General features: G+C 35.4%; 1 protein-coding gene across 2 annotated transcripts in view; it reads right to left on the minus strand.

The window, feature by feature from the left end:
* Positions 1 to 3,913: 3,913 nt before the first annotated feature.
* The window catches only part of Ald1 (fructose-bisphosphate aldolase), a 90,273-nt gene continuing 71,344 nt past the window's right edge, over positions 3,914 to 22,842 (minus strand). Inside the window, exons 6-7 of one of the 2 annotated variants that reach the window (XM_090388001.1) lie at positions 19,629 to 19,828; positions 3,914 to 4,210 (exon numbers count right to left, since the gene is read on the minus strand). In XM_090388001.1, coding sequence (XP_090244127.1) covers positions 4,118 to 4,210; positions 19,629 to 19,828 — 293 coding nt within the window. In that variant the 3' untranslated portion in view covers positions 3,914 to 4,117. Of the gene's footprint in view, positions 4,211 to 4,233; positions 4,563 to 19,628; positions 19,829 to 22,842 lie in introns of those variants that run through there. The other variant, XM_090387993.1, reaches the window with a different exon arrangement.

Consider the following 22,842-nt stretch of genomic DNA (forward strand, 5'->3'; position numbering starts at 1 on the left):
TTTCGATTTTGTTGATACTTGAGGAAAAAACTCTTTAAAGCGAGAACTGCCTGTACTATTCTCAACAAAGACTATAATGACGATGCAGATATGACAAGTGAAAGTGAATCAAAATCAGTGCCGACAAGATCAAGGTGCAGTAGACAGTCAATTTTTTTGAAGGAACTGAGGCAAGTAATGAGACTTAATGTGTTGACTGTTTTAAGGGGAACCTTAAGAAATATCAAAGTGAAATCTTTAAAAGAATTTTAAGATTCATAAATAAAGATTAATTGAAATAGTGTTTAGTATTAAGTGTATGGTTTTAAAATTACAGACAAATTGTAAATTTGTCTGTAATTTTAAAACAGACAAAATTACAGACAAACTATAGCCGTAGCAGCTAATGCGCCAATAAACAACCATAACACACAAAAATTGTGTTGAATAAGTGTATTAAATTAATACAAATAATATGTAGGTATATACTTATATTAGCGCAGCAATTTTCCCTTGGGAGAAACTTTCCTGTGGCTTCTGCAGTTATGGAAGAACTTCTAGAGATGAGAAATACATTAAACTGCCAAACCAATATTTTCTAATAGCCAGAGCCATCCAATAAAGTACAAGTTTTTTTTTTTTTTTTTTTTAATAAAATTTTGAAAAGCGCCAGATGTAAGGTTTTTTACTACATATGTGGGAGGGGGAGAGATATGGAAATATAAATATTTGTTACTGGAAAAAATGAAGCGCCTGATTGCTTCTAAATCTCTGCTATAAGTAATGCTTTTATTTATTTCTTCCCCCCCCCCTTTACTTGTATTTTGATTTAATTTAAAACTGATCACTGATTCCATTTTATACAACCATTAATAAAAAGCATAACCACTTTATTAATGGCCAAGCAAAGCTTTTTTGTGATTTATCACAAGAGTAAAAAACAAGTATAATATGAGAAAATGAAAAATAGTTTTTCTATTAGTCAAGAGCTAAATAGAAAAACTATATTGCTATAATTTCAATTCTACATTTTCAAAATACTTTTAACCTGAGATATGCATATGAGAGCTGAATTTAGATTAGCATCAAGGTGTATATAAAAGCAGTACACAACTTTCATACATAATTCATTCCTGTAAATGAAAGTTAAATGTATAAAGTCGAGCAGTAGATTTATATGGTGTAAGGGGGGGTTCTGTTCCCAGTGCTGAAAAATAAAAAAAAAAAAAAATAAAAAAAATTCTTATTTATGAAAAAAAAATTTTTTTAAATATATTTTCTAATCAGGGTTATTCAAAATGATTCATCCAATTTAAAATAACTAAGTTTACAAATACAGAGTGATTAGTGATACATCAACCAAAAGGGGAAGAGAAAAAAAAAAAAAAAAACTGTCCTAGTCGTCTCACCTTATTATAAATGCTCTATTTGACTTCCCATAGTTACGCAAGCAACGTCAAGACAATATCCAAATTCCTCCTGCATTCACTCCAGCATGTCCTTTGTCACTGACTCCACAGCAGTAACAATGATTTTTTGAGCCCATCCAGGATTGCAGGCAACGCTGGCGTGTACACAGCATCCTTAATGTACCCCCAAAAAAAGAAGTCGTATGGCATAAGATCTGGTGACCTGGGGGGGCAGCTGTAGAGGAAGTCATGGGGTCCACTGTCTGTCACGGAACCACAATGACAGTGAAGCTGTTTTGTGGTGACCTAAAACTCAGATTTCCTTTTTCATTTGGTGTATGCCAAGTTAATAGGTATGGAATATGCTCATTTGAAATTGGATGAATCATTTTGAATAACCCTGTATTTAATTCACAGTACATACATAGGTATAATGTCTATTCATGCAAAATATAAACAAAACTGGTTTTAACTAAGAAGACATTTGTAATCGCTGATGTTTCCTTGAAAAACAGTTAAACACTAGCCTTTTTCTTTTCTTGATAATTAACATGCTGTGTCTATCAATCATTCTATACACTTGTGAACTTCTCTCTATTTGGATCACATTCTTCAATGATGTTTAAAACTTAAGGTACATGAAGGCTTCATATTCTTCACTATAAAGGTGTTGGCAATGGGATCTTCATTCTCTGCCTCTTATTTCAGTTTGTGTCCTAATTGCCTCTTATAGGTCAATTAGGTTTTCATGGATATACAATTTCGGTTGTGATGGTTTCAAGAATCTCAACCTTAAAAATCATCCATGATTTGCAGGCATAATTTCTTCCAGCAACCTTTCATATCATAGTTGACTCTTACTTCAGCCCAAGAGTCCCCAATATTGTTTATTGAATTCCAGATGTTACAATTCTTCCAAAATTCAAAAATTTTTGAAAGGATTTTGAATTAAAACAAAGAATTTTTCCAATATTCTTTCAGTTTCAATTGCCCCCATAGCCTGATTTGTTATTCTCCTCATGTAATACTACTTAAAGGGTGGCTATCACTGTTTGGTCCAAGGGCTGAACTTCACACATCAATTTCCAGGTATAAATTCTGCAGGGATATTCTCCAGGAGCACTGTCTAAAAGTAATATTACCTTAAATGCTAAATTATTCTTGCTGCAATAATGCTTAACAGCCAGTATGAAATGAAAATTTAACCAATCTCAAAAAATCATTCCAGTAACCCAGGCTTTTGAATTATATTTCCAGATGACTGGAAGCATTCCTTTATCTTTCTCCTTCAAAGCTCTAAGATTTTCTGTTTGAGAAATTAGTATTGGTTTCAATTTTTAAAATCACTGGCTGCATTTCCACCAAGAAGCAATGAGAGTATTTTTAGAAAACTTATTTCTGGGGCAACTGCTTCTTCCTCCGCTATGTTCATGCAGGCTTCTTCTTCCAAGATAATCCTGTTTCAACAACATTGAAAATTGGACAGAAAGAATAATCTCCTTCAATTATTTTGGAAAAAGTAATTGTGAATTTGTGGGCAGCTTCTCCAGTCAAACACCAGCCTTTGCTTGTCAGAAATTCCAAAGTATCAACAGTTCCCTCACCAATCAGCTCTTCCAATCTCAAACTAAGGGCCTTAGCTTGAATGATTGAAAGACACAAGGATAATTTTTTTTTTTTTTTTTTATGCCTGATCATCAATCCATATTGTCAAAGATTGCTCCATTTCTTCCATCACAATGCCATGCCTTTTTGATAGTCTTTGATAAAAATTTTCCAGCATTTTGAAAGTACTGCTTAAGTTGCATGAATGTCTGATTGAAGCAAAAGATTTGTCGCTCTCTGCACACCTAATTATGTCCATCTCTTGGTCTCAATTGCGTTAAGTTTATGAGACCTAAATTTATTTTCACTTTTAAAATACTGTATATATATATATATATATATTTTTTTTTTTTTTTTCACTCATGTTTATGAAATAATAAGGGTGAAATGCACCAGCACCAAAATACTTCAAAGTTTAATTATAGGCTAAGCATTGAATTCACACTCAACACAGTGCAATGAGGAACACCCAATGCTAGACTAAACTGACATTAGTGTTGGTGATAACACCATCACAGTTGTGTGCAATATCGATAATTCAATCTTGTTGGTTGTACGAAATTGAAAGTTTGATGTACGAAACCAGATTTAGTGGTGTAAATGTATAATGTACAAAATAGTGACTTGCACAAAAGTCAAGGGCTACCTGTATTGTGCTTAAGCTACATATGGTAAGGCTACAATATGAATTAAGCAATTCAAGTTCCAAATCAAAACACTTCCAAGGGGGATGGGCAAATGACTAGTACTGAGTTCCAGTTTCATCATATGCCAAAACAGTTTTGGTGCCCTATCAAGTATTAAAAAAATTTGATGCTGGCATATACTAGGACATCCCTATACTTTTAGCATTGTGCACATGCTCTGAATCAGCTCTGCTACAAAATGTAAGAAAAAATTTGTTAAAATGTATCAGAAACTGAGAGGGAATAACTTTATTTCACAGTAGTCATTAATGTTTACAGTGATAATACTATGCTTTATACACATATTCAAGTAAATTCAGCATTGAAGGTTCCTGAATACACAGTAATTTACAGGAGTTGCACAGTTAAGTTGTCCAGCCATTAAGCAGAAGACAATTAAAACTTTCTACATATAGGTGAAATCTCTGGTTTACATATTCAGTACTCATGGTCCTTGATAAAGAGAGTTTCTTCTGCTGCAGCCCCAGTAACTCCACCAGAATACTTGCCAAGGGAGGCTTCCCCATTGGCCTAAACAGAAAAACAGTAAGCCAATAGATAAAAAAATACAAGTAGAATAAAGCATGCACAAGTATGACAGAAAGCAGCAGCAGAAAGTACAAAGCAACATGCAACAATCTAGACATCTTTTAAGGATAATATAAAGAAACATTCAGTGAATGTTCTGTTATATATCATGTGAATATAGGTAGAAAGAGGAGGGGGGGAGGGGATGCAGATAAAATCTTGCAGCTAATGAAATAGAGCAGAATGTTAAGAAAAATTTCTAATAAGAATGGACGGGAACAAAATTGGACTTTTCTGCTGCTAAACTTTTGATTGATCCAGCTACATAGCGGCCCATGCATGCAAGTCCATTTGCCTAGAAAAATAAAAAATATTTTCAATCACAGCGTACATTCAATGTTTTATAACAATCAGGAAGCTGACATGCAAAAGAGCTCTTACTTGATTATCTAAGATAACAGTTATGTAAAAAGTAATAGGGATCAGCAAGTTTTAAACAATATTTTATTGAAGCAATACATTATCAATTTACTACATTATAATTCACACACTAATCAAAGAGACAGGAAATTTTGTAATGGTAGCAAAAGTGATATTTCTCTAAATACTCTTACCTAGTGATTCAAGAATAATTTATTTCAAGAAATTCTTCATAACCAATCCATATGACAAAAAGAGCTATTGATTTCTATAGCAAATATACATTCTGTATATTTGCTGTAAAGTTACTCAGGGGGTTAGGTATTCTAATGCAGATTGGCAGAAGTCCTTAGCTCAGAATGCATAGGACAGCAACAAGAAATTGCTTACTTATGTTAGTAGTAAAGGAAAGGAATCAACCATATTGGTCCACTCAGTATCTGTATAACAATATCAATGATCATAAAATGGTTGCTGATAAGATGAATTAACATCTTACATCTTCATCCACACACACATGCAAGGAAAGTTTGTAGAGTAGAAGATACTAGTGGTTTAGCTAATATTAACTGGGAGATGAACTGAGAAGAGACTAGACGTGAAATTACAGTTAAAAAGTACCAGGAGCTAAATAGAATCCATTCAAGTATATTGAAGGAAGTGGCAAATGATGTAAGCAAACCTTCAGCTATTATTATGAAACATCTTTAGATCCAGACAAATCATACAGACTGGGGATGTGTTTTCTATTCACAAAGGTGGTGACTCAAATGATGAAATGAGCAATACAGACCTATCAGTTTTAATGTGCCAGGAAAGATTATGGAGTCCTTAGATCTGGACAGGTGCGGAATTAAGCATCAATAGTAAATTTAGAATTGGATGGAAAGAAAAAAAACTTTAAGAGCATCATTTATTTAGATTTCAGTATAGCTTTTTATTTGGTTTGAAAATGATAAAGGTGGGCATGGTGGTTAATGACAGTAATCAATGTATGCTGCTACAACACTGAAAAGTTATTTGGATGAGCTGAAAAATAGCAGCAGAGGCAATGGAAAATGCTAGGTCTTCCATCTGGGTAACAGAGTAATTTACACTTGTTTACTCAAACTTAAGATTGTGGATAACAAAGGACTTAACTACGCATTCAGATATGAAGTTTTCTTAACAGTGCGCTAGGACAGCTCATGAATTCTGTCAATGGTACATAGGACTCTGCCAGTAGAAATAGGTGATTATTCCATTATATAAAACAATGAGGCTGAACTCTAATGCTATATACAAGAAAGATGTTGATCTATTGGAGAGAGTACAGAGAAGAGCAACAAGATTGGTTTAGGGGGTGTTCTTATCAAGAGAGACCGGTTTTGTAAGCTAAAGCATTTGGAAACTAGTCACCTGTGGGATGACAAGATCAAAATCATTAAGGCTCTGAAAGGTTTGAGTAAATTAAATGCAGAGGGAATTTTTATACAGTTGATTCCAGTTATTTGGGACACATTGGGACTAGTGCATATTTTGGCCTGATTAAGTGGCTGCCCCAATTATCCAAAGTTTCATGTAAATAGTTAAAAATACAATGTACCCCCCCCCTTTTACAACCGATTCACTGTACAATCAAATCACGTTACGATGGAGTCACCATAGTAAAGTACCGTTCATTATACGATATGCAGTAAGCGCTGGTCATTGTGATCACGTTTGTGAATTGAATTTTAATTCTATTAAACAGCGATTCTAATTAGCAAAAATAGGAGGAATATTATCCACATGCTATAAAAGCAAAGATATATTAAGCACAAATTTACCCTTTATTACCTTACCAATTAAAAAATTAAATGATACGTGAAAATCTGAAGAATATACGTGATAATCGGAATAATTAATACTCACTGTAATATGTACAGTGAAACTTCTAACGGACACCTCTACAATGGACATTTTCAAATTCCCCAACTCTCCTCTACTGGTTTTAACGTGTTTTCAGCTTCTGTCTAGCGGACATTCTCTGTAATGGACACGGACAGGCAATCTGCACTGTTTCATTTAGATTAGCAGTTAATTTGATCTCCCAATAACAGACAGCGGGCGAGCTCACGGCCCTTTTTCTAGGAACATTTCTTCCACGTATTGCCTCAATCGTGTGTTTATTTTCTATATCCGATTCTCTGAATTTTATCAAGGTTACGTCATGGTGCTAAACCCTTTTTCAAGAATTTTAAGGCAGGTGTAAAACTTCTGATGAATTCGGTGTGTGCAGGGGGGCGGATATGGTCGGCCTTTCGTCTTTTGAGTTTGTTTTCAGTTTTGTTCAGTGTCGTGTGAAGTGCACAATGTCTTCTCGTAAGCATTTAACTTTAAAAGATAAAGTCGAACTCATTAATGCGTATGATCGGCAAAAAAAAAGTGTTCGCAATCTCGCTGCAAAATTCAAAATCGGGAAGACTCAGGTAAGCAACATCCTAAAGAAAAAAAATGAACTGCTCAAACAATTTTGGCAACACGTAAATAATCAGGTTCAAAAATCATTCCTGAAAACTGTTGGACTTCAAATTGACAATGTTATGTACGAGTGGTTTTGTCACGCACGTGCTAAAAAAAAAAAAAAAATCCCATTAATGGGCCCTATTATTAGGGAAAAGGCTTTGGAGGTTGCGAAATCTATGGGAGTAAATGAGTTCAAAGCTTCTGTGGGATGGCTAGACAAGTTCAAAACGCGGCATAAAATTTCTTAGAAAACCGTAAGTGGCGAAGGTCCACTCTGTTACAACCCCAGGATCTGCTGATACTGAGGTTGTAGCAGAGTGGACCATCAAATTGGAAGATTTATGTTGTGATTTTGAAGCTAAGGATATTTACAACTGTGACGAAACAGGGTTGTTCTTTAAAGCTCTTCCTGAAAAAAACAATGAGTCTAAAAAACGAAAAGTGCCAGGATGGAAAAATTTCTAAGGAATGCTTGACTGTACTATTGTGTACAAATATGCTGGGAGACTGAACAACCTCTTGTTATAGAAAACCACAAAATCCTCGTTGTTTCAAGGGCATAAAGTTGAATCTTTTGAATGTCGACTGGAAGTCTAATAAAAAAAACCATGGATGACACGAGATATCAGGAGCGAATGAATAAGTCACTTTAACCAAAACATGATTCGTCAAAATAGAAAAATTATTCTTTTCATGGATAATGCTGCATCTCACCCGCACACTGAATTGTATCATTCAAATCGTTTTTCTGCCACCAAACACATCTGCAGAGTGTCAGCCCTTGGATCAAGGGATAATAAAAAATTTTAAACTTCACTACAGAAAACGTGTTTTAAGACATTTCATTGCAAACATGAACAATGTAACATGTGCGAGTGACCTTGCAAAGACACTCAGCATCCTAGATGCAATTCAATGGATTTCCTCTTCAGTAAACGCAATTAGAAAACAAACTGTCATGAACTGTTTTGTAAAGTCTGGCTTCTCAAACGCAAAAATTGAAGTTGTGAACAGCAATGTGGAGCACCAAGAAGAACAAGAACTTCAACATCTATTGATAATGTACGATACTTCCGCTACAAGTGACCCTGGCTACAAAGATATAGACTAACCGCACTACAGAAGATAGTGCTCTAGATATCAACGACATTATCATCGATATTTTTCAAGAAGTTCCTTATGAGGATGAAGAAATGGAAGGTCATTCTGTCGAAGAACATATTAACGACGAACCACCGATGAAAATAGAAGAAGCGCTCATACAAATCAATCATTTAAAAATGATTTTTTGCCGCTGAAGAAGATACTGAAGGACTTTCGATGGTTTCTTCACTCCAAACAAATGTTGAAAACAAAATTATCAGCCTGAAGAAGGTGCAGAAGAAAAGTGATTACTGTATGTATTTTTCTTAAGATAAAGTCATAATATGCATAGCACAATTGTATGTATATTATTTACAAAAATATTGTGCAAAATCTGTATATAATTTAATTTTACATTAAACGATTTCTTTCTTTCTTTTTTTTCCCCTCCCTCAGACTTCTTGTTAGCGGACACATTTTCGTTCCCCATGGCTGTCTATTAAAGGGAAGTTTCACTGTACATATTAACTAAACTAGTTGACATTTGTGGGTGGGGGTTGGTAGATGACTTTCATCAACGGGTGAAATACCACCACTTTGCTTATTGGAGGCTTGAAGTGGTGAAACCCATGTTTAGTCTCTAGAGCTAAGTTTCCGACATCCCCCTCCACCCATACTTCCACTTCAACCCATGCACGGTACTAAGTACTATAGGTTTTGATACCTTTCGTGTTTGGGGTTTTCATAAAAAAAAAATTTAAAACAGTAAAAAGATAAACAATCAATAACAAAGAACACGGCATACACAAATTGCAAGTAACACGATACGTGCAAGTGAGAACGGAGTAACGAGTTACAAAGCTTTAAAAATAGGAATGAAGAGAAGATCTGAAAATTGATTTTTTTATATGATTGAAGATTTCATGGAAGTGTAAACACACTTCACCATAATAACCCACAGAATTCCAGCTGTCTGTATTATCACAAATTCAGTAAGATAGAATTTACTGTACGCTTATGATAGACTTCACTAATAGAAAAGTCCAATAAACAGGCGACTACTAATTGTTTTATGGTTGTGACCTCCAGAATTTCGACCGAACCACGTGGTACCGTCGGAGACAATCGTAGGGTAATCTCCAATGCTGCGGTCTCCTGCCCCGATTAAACGGCATGCTGTCCCAATTAAGCAAAGTAAACCCTGGCTATTTTCTCGATTGGTTTCTATTTTTTAAGATTTGCCCCAAATAAACGGCTGCCCCGATTAACCGGTGGCCCAAATAACCAGAATCCACTGTGTATTTAGTTGCACGGCATACACAAGGGAAACCCATATGATTTGGTGCATTCTTTTTTCTTCTTTATTAACATAAAAGAATATTTTCATTCTTATCTATTTTTGCCAGTGGTTTTGCATACTCTGCATTTGTTTTTCTGCTCTGATCAGTAGTATTTTTTGTATTTTTGCCAACTCTTGTCATCCATTTTGGCATCCTCCTTTTGTGAGGCTTTGCTTTTGCAAAATCCTGGATGCTACAAACATTTGTAACATCCAGGATAATTTGATAAATACGACAGGTAATCATTTAATTCACACACTAGTGCAAGAACTTATTTTAATTGCCATCACCTGAATCTCCTGAAAATACTTGCCTTTGAACTTTACACACTTTCATCAATGTCATCATACTCACACATTAAATGTTTCTTGCAGGCCATTTTTCGAAAGACTGAAGTGCTTCCGTTGTGGCTCTGAGAGCATCATTTTGTCGGATATGAAACGCTTGCCCTTTCAAGCTTTCGTCAGATGTGGAAACAGAAAGAAATCACACGGGGGATGTTGCAGACCTCGGCAACTATGGCAGTGATCACTGCCTGTGCAATATTAGCCGTATGGGGCCTGGCATTGTCTTGATGGAGAAATTACTTCACACTGAAATATGGCAGTCCTACCAAGACACTCAATACCATACTTCATTCATCTGTTTCTGATGCATTTAAGCCCCGTCTGACACAATATTGGAATCACATATCACTGTTCAATCTGTACGTCCAACATAATTCTTGCTTCAAAACAATATTCAGTGACACGTGGCTAAATACTCTTCACGCAACACTAGCTCGATTGCCATTCTCAGACTCTGCTCAGTACTGATCAGGGAGAGTGACTAGTGGTAGTTATGGAAAGTTCCCATGGTAAAGAAAATCTTGCACCAGTCTGCAAATTAAATGACCAACCCTCATAGCCAATGGTAACATTATCCTATAGGTGAAAAAGACATCTGCCTAAGGCCCAGATCAGAGTGAGCCCCCAGAATCACCATTTCAAAAACTTATTGCTATTTTTTACTAACATTAAGTGATTTTTATCAGAAACTGAATTTTTCTACCTGCCAAGGTCAATGAACTTTAAGATTAATTTGAAAATTAGGTTTTTTTTTTCAAAAATGGCTTTACCGATTTTGATGAAATTTTATATTCAGTTCTTATGTCATATAATTTGTTTTGTTGTCACAATAAAATGAAATTCAAAAGGTTGTTTATTAGTTTTTTTTTCTTTAGACTGGGACTCCAAATGCCATTTTGCCTTGGGTCCCATGAAGGTACAATGCCCACTGTAAAGTATATTATAGTACTGATTTTTAAAGCAATGGTGCTTTACCCTATGGGCAAAAAATACATCTGCCTAGGACCCAGAATCAGTTTCAAAAACTCATTGCTATTTTTTAATAACATTAAGTGATTTTTATCGGAAACTGAATTTTCTACCTGTCGAGGTCAATGAACTTGAAGATCGCATTTTTTTTTTTTTTTTTTTTTCAAAAATGGTTTTACTGATTTTGATGAAATTTTATATTTAGTTCTTTTGTCATATACAGTGTTGTTGTTTATTAATTGTTGGTGCATCAGCTTCTGTGCCCATAATGCAAGTCATATACAGTAGAACCTGGATACGAGGTTTTCCAAAGGACTAGAGGTTTAGAACTTCTTATGCAGGAAAACTTCTTAGAAGGGAAAATAACCCAAAAGGTATGAAATATTAACTATGAAAATGTACACATAAGTTAAAGATAATTTAAGTACTATTTCAGAATTTATAAATATTTTACTGCCTATGGGATATATTTTTAAACTGAAGATTTCTAATTGCTTAACATTCTGCTACTGGTAAACTCATTACCAAGTTGGAAGAATGAGCTTCTTTGGAGTTTCAACATACCTTAAAAAGGTCACAATTACAATAAGACAGAGCAACAACCTACTAATTAATTCAGAACTCTTCACAACCATCAGAACTTAACATGATCTACGTATCGAATTCAATGAAAACAATTGCAATATGACACTTCTTATATCAGAATGTTTATACTCAAAGGGTTTTAGCATCATTTTAGTTTGTAGCAAACCACCAAATGGCATAGTTTCTGTTATCTCATATTGTGAATGCCTTCGCAAAGATTTTCCCTGATATTGCACTACCTCCAATAAGCAACGCTTCGACAATCGATTCTCGGCAGATGCTACCACCCCTGTGTGATGGTATCCGCAGAGAATAAGTAACGTTGGTCTTCCAAGTCGGCAAGGCGTTGCTTATTGGAGGTAGTGCAATCAGGGAACTTGTGAAGGCATTCACAATATCAGATATAACAAAAACAATGCTATTTCACCTACTTTGGTGATTTACTACGAACTAAAATGATGTTTGGCACTAACTTGTTTGATTACCAAATGTTTATATTGTTTAATATTAAAAATAAATAATTTCTATATTTAAAAACTTATTAAGTGGGAAAACATCAATATAATAATACCCTGTGTATTCTTTATCACGAAACTTTTACTGCGGGAAAATTTTACCTGGGAAACTTCTTATGTGGGAAAATAATACATTACAACAGGACTTAAATCAAACCTAGTACAGGGGAAACTTTTTATGCAGGAATTTCTTATCCAGGTTCTACTGTAATTTGTTTGTTTTGTTATCACAATAAAATGAAATTGAAAACATTGTTTATTAGTTTTTTCTTTAGATGGGGCCCCAAATTCCATTTTGCTTTGGGCTCCGTGAAGGTATAATGTGCCACTGCTCTTAGTACCCAGTGACCTAAAAATATCATCCCACTTAAAAGACCCTACGAACACCTGAATTCACCCTGTGAATTCAGGTGTTCGTAGGGTCTTTTATATTTTGATAACATTTAAAAGTTGATTGGTACAGAAGGCTTTAGTTGCAAAACAATTTAACAGTCACCAAGATTTGTTTAGAAAATTCAGTGCAATAAAATACTAGCACGACCCTTTGTAATACAAGAGTATCCTGCAGTATAAAATAGTCTGATGTATACCTTGAAGGATTTTCCATGCAGGGTTCTCACCTGCTGCCCTCAGTCCAGCAAACCGTCATACAAAAGAATCATTCCCTTTGACTGCAACCTAGAATTTCTGCATTTTGATTACAGTCTAACTTCTCCTATGACATGAGATATTTATGTTACTTAATATATATTCTATTTACAACTTCTATTTAACGAACAACAACTTGTTCTATTTAATAGAATAACTTCTATTTAACGAATTTTTAAAAAAATTAGTAAAAGCATTTTTGAAGATTTAAGCATTTACTGCTTAACAGCCACTCAAATATACTGCCTCCTTCCTTCCGAAATTGCGCATTAGTATCTGGAATTAAATAATCAATTTTTAGTGAACTCATGTGGCCATTGACGCCAGTAGGAGGGTCTTTGTTTCATTTTTATTACATTTATTAAATCAAATGAGTTTTCTTAAAAGTGGTCATAAACCTTACAATAAATAGGGTAGATTTGTAAATTGATGTTGGCTCAGGGGGAAAATGAAATTCGTTGCGGTAAACCTTTATCATGCTGCGGCGGCAATACATACAATGCTACCACAGTCTGTTTTTAGTAATGCCTACTGAATGACATTCGCTTCTCACCTCAACTGTACCACGTGACCTTCCTGTCAATCATTGTATGATATGTCCGTTCTCATCTAACTGGACTCCCAGTAGATGGTTTTCATAAATTTTTTTTTTTTTTTTTCATTCGTCAATCACATAGGCTATGTGCTCTTGTATTTTTTTATTTTTTTCTGAAAAGTAACATACAGCATACATTAATCATAGATTTTCTTTCTTGTATATATGAAAGTCATATATTTCTTTAAAGTGATTGATAGGAAAGGTCATGTGATACTGTTGAATGGGCAAGTGAACGTCATTGAGTAGGCGGCATTAACAATTCACTATATGGCCAGCGCAGCAAAGTATCGGTAAGAGCTGCTGTTTAGTAATTTTTAGAATTGCAGAAACAATGTCGAAGAGAAACTGTTTAAGTATTAATGATAAAGCAAAGATTGGTATGATATTGACCAGGGTTTTAAGAAAAAAGATGTTGCGGAGAAATATGGCATACCTGCAAGCAGTTTATCTACAATTTTAAAAAAACCAAGAATCAATTTTAAATGCAATTGAAGGAGGAGCAGACAAGAAGCGAGTTAAGTTGTGTATATACGAAGATGTTGAAAAAGCTGTTCTAAAATGGGTGCAAATGATATGTGAAAAGAATATCCCAATATCGGGCTTAATAATTAAACAACAAGCTCTGAAATCTGCACAGTCCCTTGGACATACAGAATTTAATGTGAGCACTGGGTAGCTAGATAAATTTAAGAAGCGCCACAGAATTCTGGAAAGGTTGTTTGTGGAGAAAGCATTAATGTAAGTGAAGAAGATTGCAACAGTTGGAGGAACAATACCTTAAAGATTTTGGAAGAATATGAGGGTAAGGATGTTTTTAATGCTGACGAAATGGGTTTATTCTTTATATGTTTACTGAATAGAACACTTGCTTTTAAGCAATGATAAATGTTTTGGCAGAAAAAAAGCAAAGAAAGAAAGAATCACTGTGCTAGTTGGGGCAAATATGAGAGCAAGTGAAAAATTAAGACTTTAGTCATTGCAATATCAAAAAACCCAAGATGTTTTAGAGGCACACAACCTTTGGAAGTTGACTACACCTTTAATAAAAAAAGCATGGATGACAAGTGATATTTTTGAAGAATGGATATTAAAACTAGACAAGCGTATAACAAAAGAAAAAAGGGAAATAGTGTTGGTAACTGACAATTGTCTGGCACATCCTGCCAGTATTTCTGCAAAACTTAAAAGTGTGAAGTTGTTTTTACCACCAAACGTAACGTAAAAACTCCAGCCAACGGACCAAGGCATTATTAAAAATTTTAAATTTTATTATCAAAAGAGAATAATAATGAAGATTGTCAATGTGTTATCAGAAAATAGAAACTCTGAGGTTACAATTAACCTTAGAGATTGCATCTCTGAACTGGCAAAAGTTTGGACAAATGTCATCGAATACACTATTCAAAATTGTTTTTCGAAAGCGGGATTTCCATTGAATACAGAAGCCAAACAACTAGACGAACAAGATGAACTGCCCCTTTCACAAGTGAAAAACTTTTGGACATTATTAGAATCGTCGGGAAACATCGAAAATGAAATAACACTGGATAGTTATGTTTATGTAGATAAACATCTGACCTACAGCAGAACATCCAAATGAAGATGAAATACTGCTGAACAGCGTTAGACGCAACCATGATCATGAAGAAATTAACGATGACGCTAAAGACTCACCAGAACAACCCGTAGAAAAGCCAACTCGTGAAGAAATGATTAATGCTTTTAAAACGGTTCGTATGGGTCTACAGTTTTGTGAAAATGTTCCTGATAATGTTTTTAATACTCTGAACAAATGTGAGGTTTTCTTTGAGAATCAGACATTTTTTTTAATTGTACTGTACTGTTTTGCAAATGAAAATTACAGGATTTTTTTTTTTAAATCTGTGATACTTACTGGCGAAAATTGTGTAAACATAATTTAAAATGTTTTTGAAATAAAATACATTAAAAATAAATGTAGATTTGGTTACAATTTCTAATTAGATAACAATTTCTAATAAAAAAAGATATTCTCTGTATAACGAAATTTCTCTATAACGAATTTTTTTTGCTGGATTTATTGAATTCGTTATAGGGAAAGTTTGACTGTATATACAGGGTGTCTCAAAAATATTGGTACAAACGTTTAGGGGAGGTAGGTAACATCTAAAGGAATGTGAATCGCACAGGAACCCATAACGTGACCGTAAGTCTGTACACAGCACTGTTCATCAGTTCACAAGAGGGAAAATTTCTGGTTTACTCATTCAAGCAGTAGTCACCGCACGAAGAGCATGCATCGATATATAAACTGTGAGCTGGCAGACATGCATCTAGTGTACGGATCAGCAGAGGGCAATGGACGAGCCGCTCAACGAATTTATGGAGAACGCTTCCCAGAGAGACATGTACCAGACCACCGTTTGTTTGCGCACACACATCAAAATTTGTGCGATTATGGGTCATTTAGAGGTAACAGGAGTAGTGCAGGCAGGCCACGTTCAATGTGAAATCCTGCCATGGAAGAAAGTGTGTTGAATACTGTCCAGAATAATCCTACTACCAGCACGCCGTTGCCTCAGGAATGTCTCGTTGCAGTGTACAGAGTGTCTGGCACGACGATTCCTTACACCCCCTTTCATCTCCAAAGGGTTCAGTTACTGCTCCCCCAAGATTATCCTGCATGTTTGTCTTTTGCACAGTGGTTTCTCCAAGAAAGTGCTCAAGACTTGAATTTTCCAGCCTATGTTTTGGTCACGGATGAGGCTTATTTCACTCGAGAAGGCTTATTCAATCAGCATAATGCTCATGTGTGGGATCACGACAACCCACACGGTGTGCGCCCCATCATCGCTTTGCAATAAATGTGTGGGCAGGTATGGTCAGTGACTGCTTAGTCGGCCCATACCTGTTACCATCCCGCACGAACTCCACTAAATATCGGATCTTTCTTGAATATGTTCTACCAGGGTTACTTGATGATGCTTCAGCAAATGTGAGATGCAACATTTGGTTTCAACATGACGGGGCGCCTGCCCATTATGGAAGGTGTGTTCGTGACCATTTGAACAGGCGTTTTGGATGTCGATGGATTGGCTGTGGTGGACCGGTTGCCTAGCCCCCATGCTCACATGATTTATCGAGCCTTGATTTCTTTCTGTGGGGGGCCCTCAAATCTATCGTGTATGAATTGCCTGTGGAGATGGAAATGGATCTCGTGGCGACTCTTCTGCGCTGCTGCTACTGTCAAAGAAACTCCAGGTGTGTTTGACCGTGTCCGCCAATCCATGCTGCATCGGTGTCATGCATGCATCGCATCTCATGGTGGAACCTTTGAGCATCTGTTGTAACATCATGAAATGCACCCATCTCTTACTCCATTTTTATATTATGTCAAATAAATGTTTGCCACTGTCTTGTGTCATTTCTGCTTCTTGTGCCTCTACTACTACTTTCCTGTAGTGTTTCCGGTTATGGGTTCCAATGTGATTCACATTCCTTTAGATGTTACCTACCTCCTCTAAAAGTTTGTACCAATATTTTTGAAACACACACAGCGCGGGTTTTGCTATAGCAAGTTTTACAAATTGAAAAAAAATTAACTGCGTCATGCACCAATACATTTGACATGTATGTACATATGTATTATAATGCCAGCACGTAGGCCAATGCGTTGTGGATTCAAGGCCATTCTGACTGTTGTCGAAATACCCATTATATACGGACTCTCCTAGCATTCGTACATTTAGTAAAACACTAGATTCCGAGCTGTGAGGTAGTTGATTGCGCTGCACGTAAGCTGTACAAATATTTTTTGCTGTGTATTTTTATTAAAGATTATTTTTTAGAAACATTACACCTTTATATGCAAATACAAGTGGAAAGAAGAAATGTAATGGCTCTGAGAGTTGTTCTAGATCCAAACATTGAACGAGGTATGAAAGTAAGGCAAGCGTTGCAAAATGACATTCGATGTTATAAAGAGATGTATGCAGATGAAAAGAAAAAGACACTGTGCAAACTAAGCTGATCATTTATTTTTCAAAATAAAAATACAGTATATACTTATATTCTTTTGGTATGTGCATACTGCAATAAAAATCATTTCTGCTACTAGTATTTTTCATTTTTATCATTTTAGTTTCTTTTTTTGCAAAATTTTGTGCATCAATTTATAGGAAACCAACACCTATATATTTTTGCAACTCTGCCCATATAATCAAATTGTCAAAACGCATTACATTAAAATACATACTAATAATACCTCGATCAGCACGGTTTTGCATAGCGCAGTATTTTTTTGCCACGAATTAACTGCGCTATGCGGGGTATTCCCATATAGATATTTATTCAGTGTAACCCCTTAAAGGTAATGTTTAAAGAGTTAGCATTAGCAGAGGCATACAATGCAAGAAAGCAAGCTCATGCAGCATCATCAAAAAAAAACCTCCCATTTCCCCCTCCATTTGTTTCAAATGCCTGTCCAGCTCAGCCTTAAATTTATTTAGGCTATCAACTTCCACAACAAAAGATGGAAGTCTGTTCCACCAATCAACTACCCACTGGCTAAAGGCAAATTTCTGCACATCTATTCTACAACCGTCTTTCCTCAATTTGAATTTATGTCCCCTCGGGTGCATAATCTGAGAAAGGGGAAGAATCCCATCAGCATTGAGCCTGCTCAAACCATTCAAGTCCTTATATACCTCAATCAGATCACCTTGCAAAAGACTACTCTTCAGGTGCTGCAATTTGCAGAACCTATGCCTTTCTTGGTAAGAGCACCCCCTTTGTTCCCCCTCAGCCATCTCAATGATGGACATTACAAAGGCAAACAGCATTCATTTCATTCAATTCTAGAAATAGTAAGTAAAAGACACCAACTTCACATGAGCTGTGAACTTATGTTAGTTTATCTTTTAACAGCAAGAATATATAGTTAATAAGCATCTCATAGTGCGCGCACACACACACACACACACACAATCACAGATATGAATAAAAGGGAATGAAATAATTGCACAAGTAACATTCCTGGGCAATGAATGTCTCAAAGATAAAGCAACCTTAAATTAAAATGCAAAACAGCCTCGTACAAATGAACACAAGTGTGATTCATATTTATCAAGCAGTGTAACATTGCTTTAGGTGAAATTACAAATAGTTGTATTTAACAGAAATTAAAATTGATAAGATGAAATGGAAAGAGGAAAAGCACCCACTCCATTAGAACAAATTCAGGAATTGTAAAAAAGCCAAAACATTCTATAATGGCTACGCAAAGTGATTGCACTGTTCTCATTATTCATGTAGTAAAAACTAAACGAACACTGATGGAACAGACTGAGAAAATGTGAAAACTGCCAACCAGCATTGGTACTTCGTTTAAAGAAAGACATTGAGAAATTAGTTGAGAAATCCAACAATTAACAGCAAATTTTATATCAGTATGTCCTGCACATACTGTATTGAGTAATCCAGTTACACAGAACATACTTCACCTGCAAGTAACCTTCAGAATTGTGAAAGTAAATTTCACTTAACAAGCATTAAATGACAAAGAATGCAGTAAGCATATATCACATGGCTGGGACCAGAAAATGAAGTGGGTCATAAGGATTGATAAGAAACAGTTCAACCACAAAAACCAGTCTGAAGTCTCAAAGCACCAACAAGGAGGTAGCAGTGTGATGGTTTGGAGATTAAAAAAAAAAAAAAAAAGTTTAGCATTTGTATCTACAAGCATGAATGTAATTATCAAACATTTTCTCAAGAAATTTATCAAGATCTCGGATAAAAAAAAAAAAAAAAACCCCTATCAACTTCAACAAGACGATGCTGTAAGCCACAATTCATTTTCTCTTACAGCTAGTGATGAACTGGCCACCATGCTGGCCGGACTTTAACTCTATGGAGAATGTGTGGGGAGGTTTACAAGACTGGTGACGGTTCAGTAACGTGGAAAGTGAAGAGCTATTCCTCATGCCTGGAGTTTAATTATAGATAACATCAGAAACTCATGGAATCGATGCCAGTGTTTAAAGCTAATGCAAAGGTAAGTGATTTTATTGAATATTAATTATATCACATTGGGACAAGTCTGGTACTCTGTAACAATGCCATTTTGACAAATTCTTGTACATCTTTGTAATACAGCTCGTCACAATAAACAGTATTTACCATAACAGTAATTTTTGTTTCAAATTATCATTACATGATGTTACATCACTTTTGCAATAGCTCTTATCCTTTTGAAACACCTTATGAGAGTTTATTTAATCAGTCTTTTCTGTAATGACAAAAACGAGTTACTGAAACTTAAATGGGCATGAATTAATAATCAATAAACAGGGATCAACAATTTAAATACTTCAATCAAAATTTTAAATCCTTTGTTTAAATGCCTAATCTATATCACTAAAAAATAAATACAGGGAGGGGTGAACTTACCTTTGCTCGCTTCAATAACTCATCTTGGCCAGCTTTCACACATTCAAGCTTACCAGACCAAGCCTTCAGAGCACTGGCCTGAAGTGCACGCCCATAGCTGAATGTAAGAGCCCAAGGTCTCTTCCCTGGATATCTGTTCATGGCATCCAAGTTCAATGAAGCCTCTTCTTCAGACTGCCCACCAGACAGAAAAGTAATGCCTGAATAAAATAAAGGCTTATATGAACATCACATAAGAAATGAGCAAAATAGCAGTTTATTCGTATCAGTTAAAATAAACAAATTAAATGACTTAAATCATTTACAAAAAAACAACTGACATTCCAAGCCCACTTTGGAAGTAATTTACAAGTATTATATCTTGTGCAAAATTAACTATATAGTAGTAGAGGAGGCATGCAATGCAAGAAAGCAAGCTTATGTAGCACCAGCCAAAAAAAAGAGAATTTTTCACATATCCATTCCCTCTAGACATTTGTCCAATTCCTCCTTGAATTTATTTAAGCTATAAACTTGCAAAACATATGGAAGTTTTTCCAGCAATCACTACCCACTGGCTAAAGGCAAATTTCTACACATCTGTTCTATAACTGTCTTTAATCAATTTGAATTTATGCCCCCTCAGGTTTGCAATCTGAGCAAGAGGAAGAATCCCATTAGAACTGAGCCTGCTCAACCCATTCAAGGCCTTATACAACACCTCAAATCAGATTACCTCGCAGGTGCCTAGTCCCCAGACTGCAATTTGCAGAACTTACATACTTTTCTCTGTAAGAGGACCCCTTCATTCCCCTCACCAATCTTGTTGCCCTTCTCTGTACTCTCTCAAGCAACTCTACATCCTTCCTAAAATGAGGCCTCCAGACCTGCACACAGTACTCAAGGCGTGGTCTGACCATTGCCTTATACAAAGGGATAATCACCTTTTCCCTACTAGCAAAATTCCTGTATATCATTGACAACACCCCATGACCTGGCAGCCTGTCTGCACTGCTCTGAAAATTTCATATCTGACTAAACAATTACTCCCAGGTCTTTTTCATTTTCTACCACTCTAAGTGTAGTACCACACAGTTGGTAGGCCTACTCTCATTTTTCCTTTCCCAGTGCTTATGTCACAAACAGACTCGACATTGCACTGTCCACCAACATCAACTGGATGTACTTCCTTAAATTTTATGCGTTTCTTAACTAACAGCATAACCCCCCCTCCTCCCTTCCTGTCCTGTCTATCCTTTCTGTAAACATTGTACTCCCCAAATTCCAATTCTGCACTGCTTATGTCTGTGTGACACCATTTCTCTGTTATCCCAACAATATCTGCCTTTGATTTCTTGACTAGCACTTCAAGCTTATCAAATTTATTACCTATATACTCCTTGCATGTACACCAATGCTAGTAAACATGCACCTGTTTCTACTCTTAGTTACCCAAACACAGCCCATGTATTGACTTGTTCCCCTATGACTCCCAGAAGTCTTGGAAATCCCCATTACCTTTTTATCGTAGAGGTAATCATATCAATGTTATTTATCAATAACATTGATACGATAATCTCTGACCATTTTATTTGGTCAGAGAAAAGATAAATAATCAAAGATTGTTCATTCATGACAACCTTGTAACCATGTCTTTTCAACATGTGTTGCTTCAGTATGCTGGTAATAATTTTTTTATAATTTAAGAAATAGGAAAAAGCTAAGAAACAAAAAAAAAAAAAAATTAAGGCTTTCAATTTTCACCAAATTGAATTATCTGATCAATTAATCATACATAGTTTTTTTTTTTTTACCCTCATGCTGCTTCAGGAAAGCTAATTTCAATTGGGACCAAAATAATGTACACAATTGCCAAAAATTATTGTTACCACGATTGAGATATTGGTTCTTTAATGTACAGTGGTGGACAAAAAAAAACTGCATCACTTGTGAATTTTTAAAATAATGTGTTCTGCAGAAATGTTCGAAATGCATTTGTTAGATGGGATATATATATATAACTACCACAAAATTCGTCTAACTTTAACTTAGTTACTATTATTATAGCTATCTTTCTTTTTGATATCTTTTATTACTATTCGGCATGGATTAACAGGCAGATGATATCAGAAACTGATAGCTCGCTAATTGTAGGAGGACACATTGAAGAAGTTAGCCCTTGATAAAGTCTCTTTCAATGTGTCACCTTCTTCCTATAATTGGCATGACATATGTATTTAGTTATTATTTTCTACTTTATTAATTATTTTGTTCTTTCAATATTTGTTATTTCCATTATTTATGTGTATCCTACCAAGCTAGAACCATGGACTAGTTAACTATTATAGCGATTAGTTGCCACCAGCTTATATATACTTGCCTTTAATATACTGCACGTTTAATAACTGCTCAAACTATGCTCAAACATAATAAGACTGATGTAATGTTCTATCTAGAATTCATTGATGGCATTAATCAGTTCTTCTCCTTTCAGTTTTTAATTGTATAATTTGCTATAATAATTGTTTATCTTGCTATAATAATTGTTAATTTATTTGCATTATTCATATATATATGTGAATGAAATCACAATAGAGACCCTACCTGATATACATAATTGCAATAAATATCTTTCCCAAAGGGTAATATGCATAATCAACGGAAATATGTGAAATCATGCAAATGGCAATCATGACATCAAATGTATTTTTATTGAATTTGTAAATTTGATAAAATACATTTTATTGAATTTACATGTTGTTCCTCCTCGAACTGCAATTACAGCCTTGCAACAATCTGGCATTAACTTCTGGATATACGGTTGCCCAATTTCATGGTACCACACCCATACAATGCTCCCCTGTAGATGAATCTTACTTGTTGGCTTCTTGTGAGCAATTTTGGATGACATTACGTACCAGAAATTTTCAATAGGGTTGAAATCTGGACTGTTGCCAGGACAGTCCAACACTGTAATGCCAGCATTTCTGAGGTATGACTGCACTTTAAGGAAGAAAAACGAGGACAAACATTGGTGTAAGTATATTTTAAGCCTTGTGAGACAAGACAAACTCATCATTAAATCTAAACAGCATAAAACTTACCAATTTTGCTGTGTGGCAAGGTGCTGAGTCCTGTTGAAAAATGCAGTTTTGGATGTCTGTGTGGTGATCCCTAATAACAGGTTTCAGGACTCCTCCAAGATAGCAATGTAGGTTTCTGCATTCACCCTTCT

The sequence above is a fragment of the Mastigoproctus giganteus genome, chromosome 2 (assembly GCF_048544385.1).
Source record: "Mastigoproctus giganteus isolate SK-2022 chromosome 2, ASM4854438v1, whole genome shotgun sequence".
Taxonomy (NCBI): domain Eukaryota; kingdom Metazoa; phylum Arthropoda; class Arachnida; order Uropygi; family Thelyphonidae; genus Mastigoproctus; species Mastigoproctus giganteus.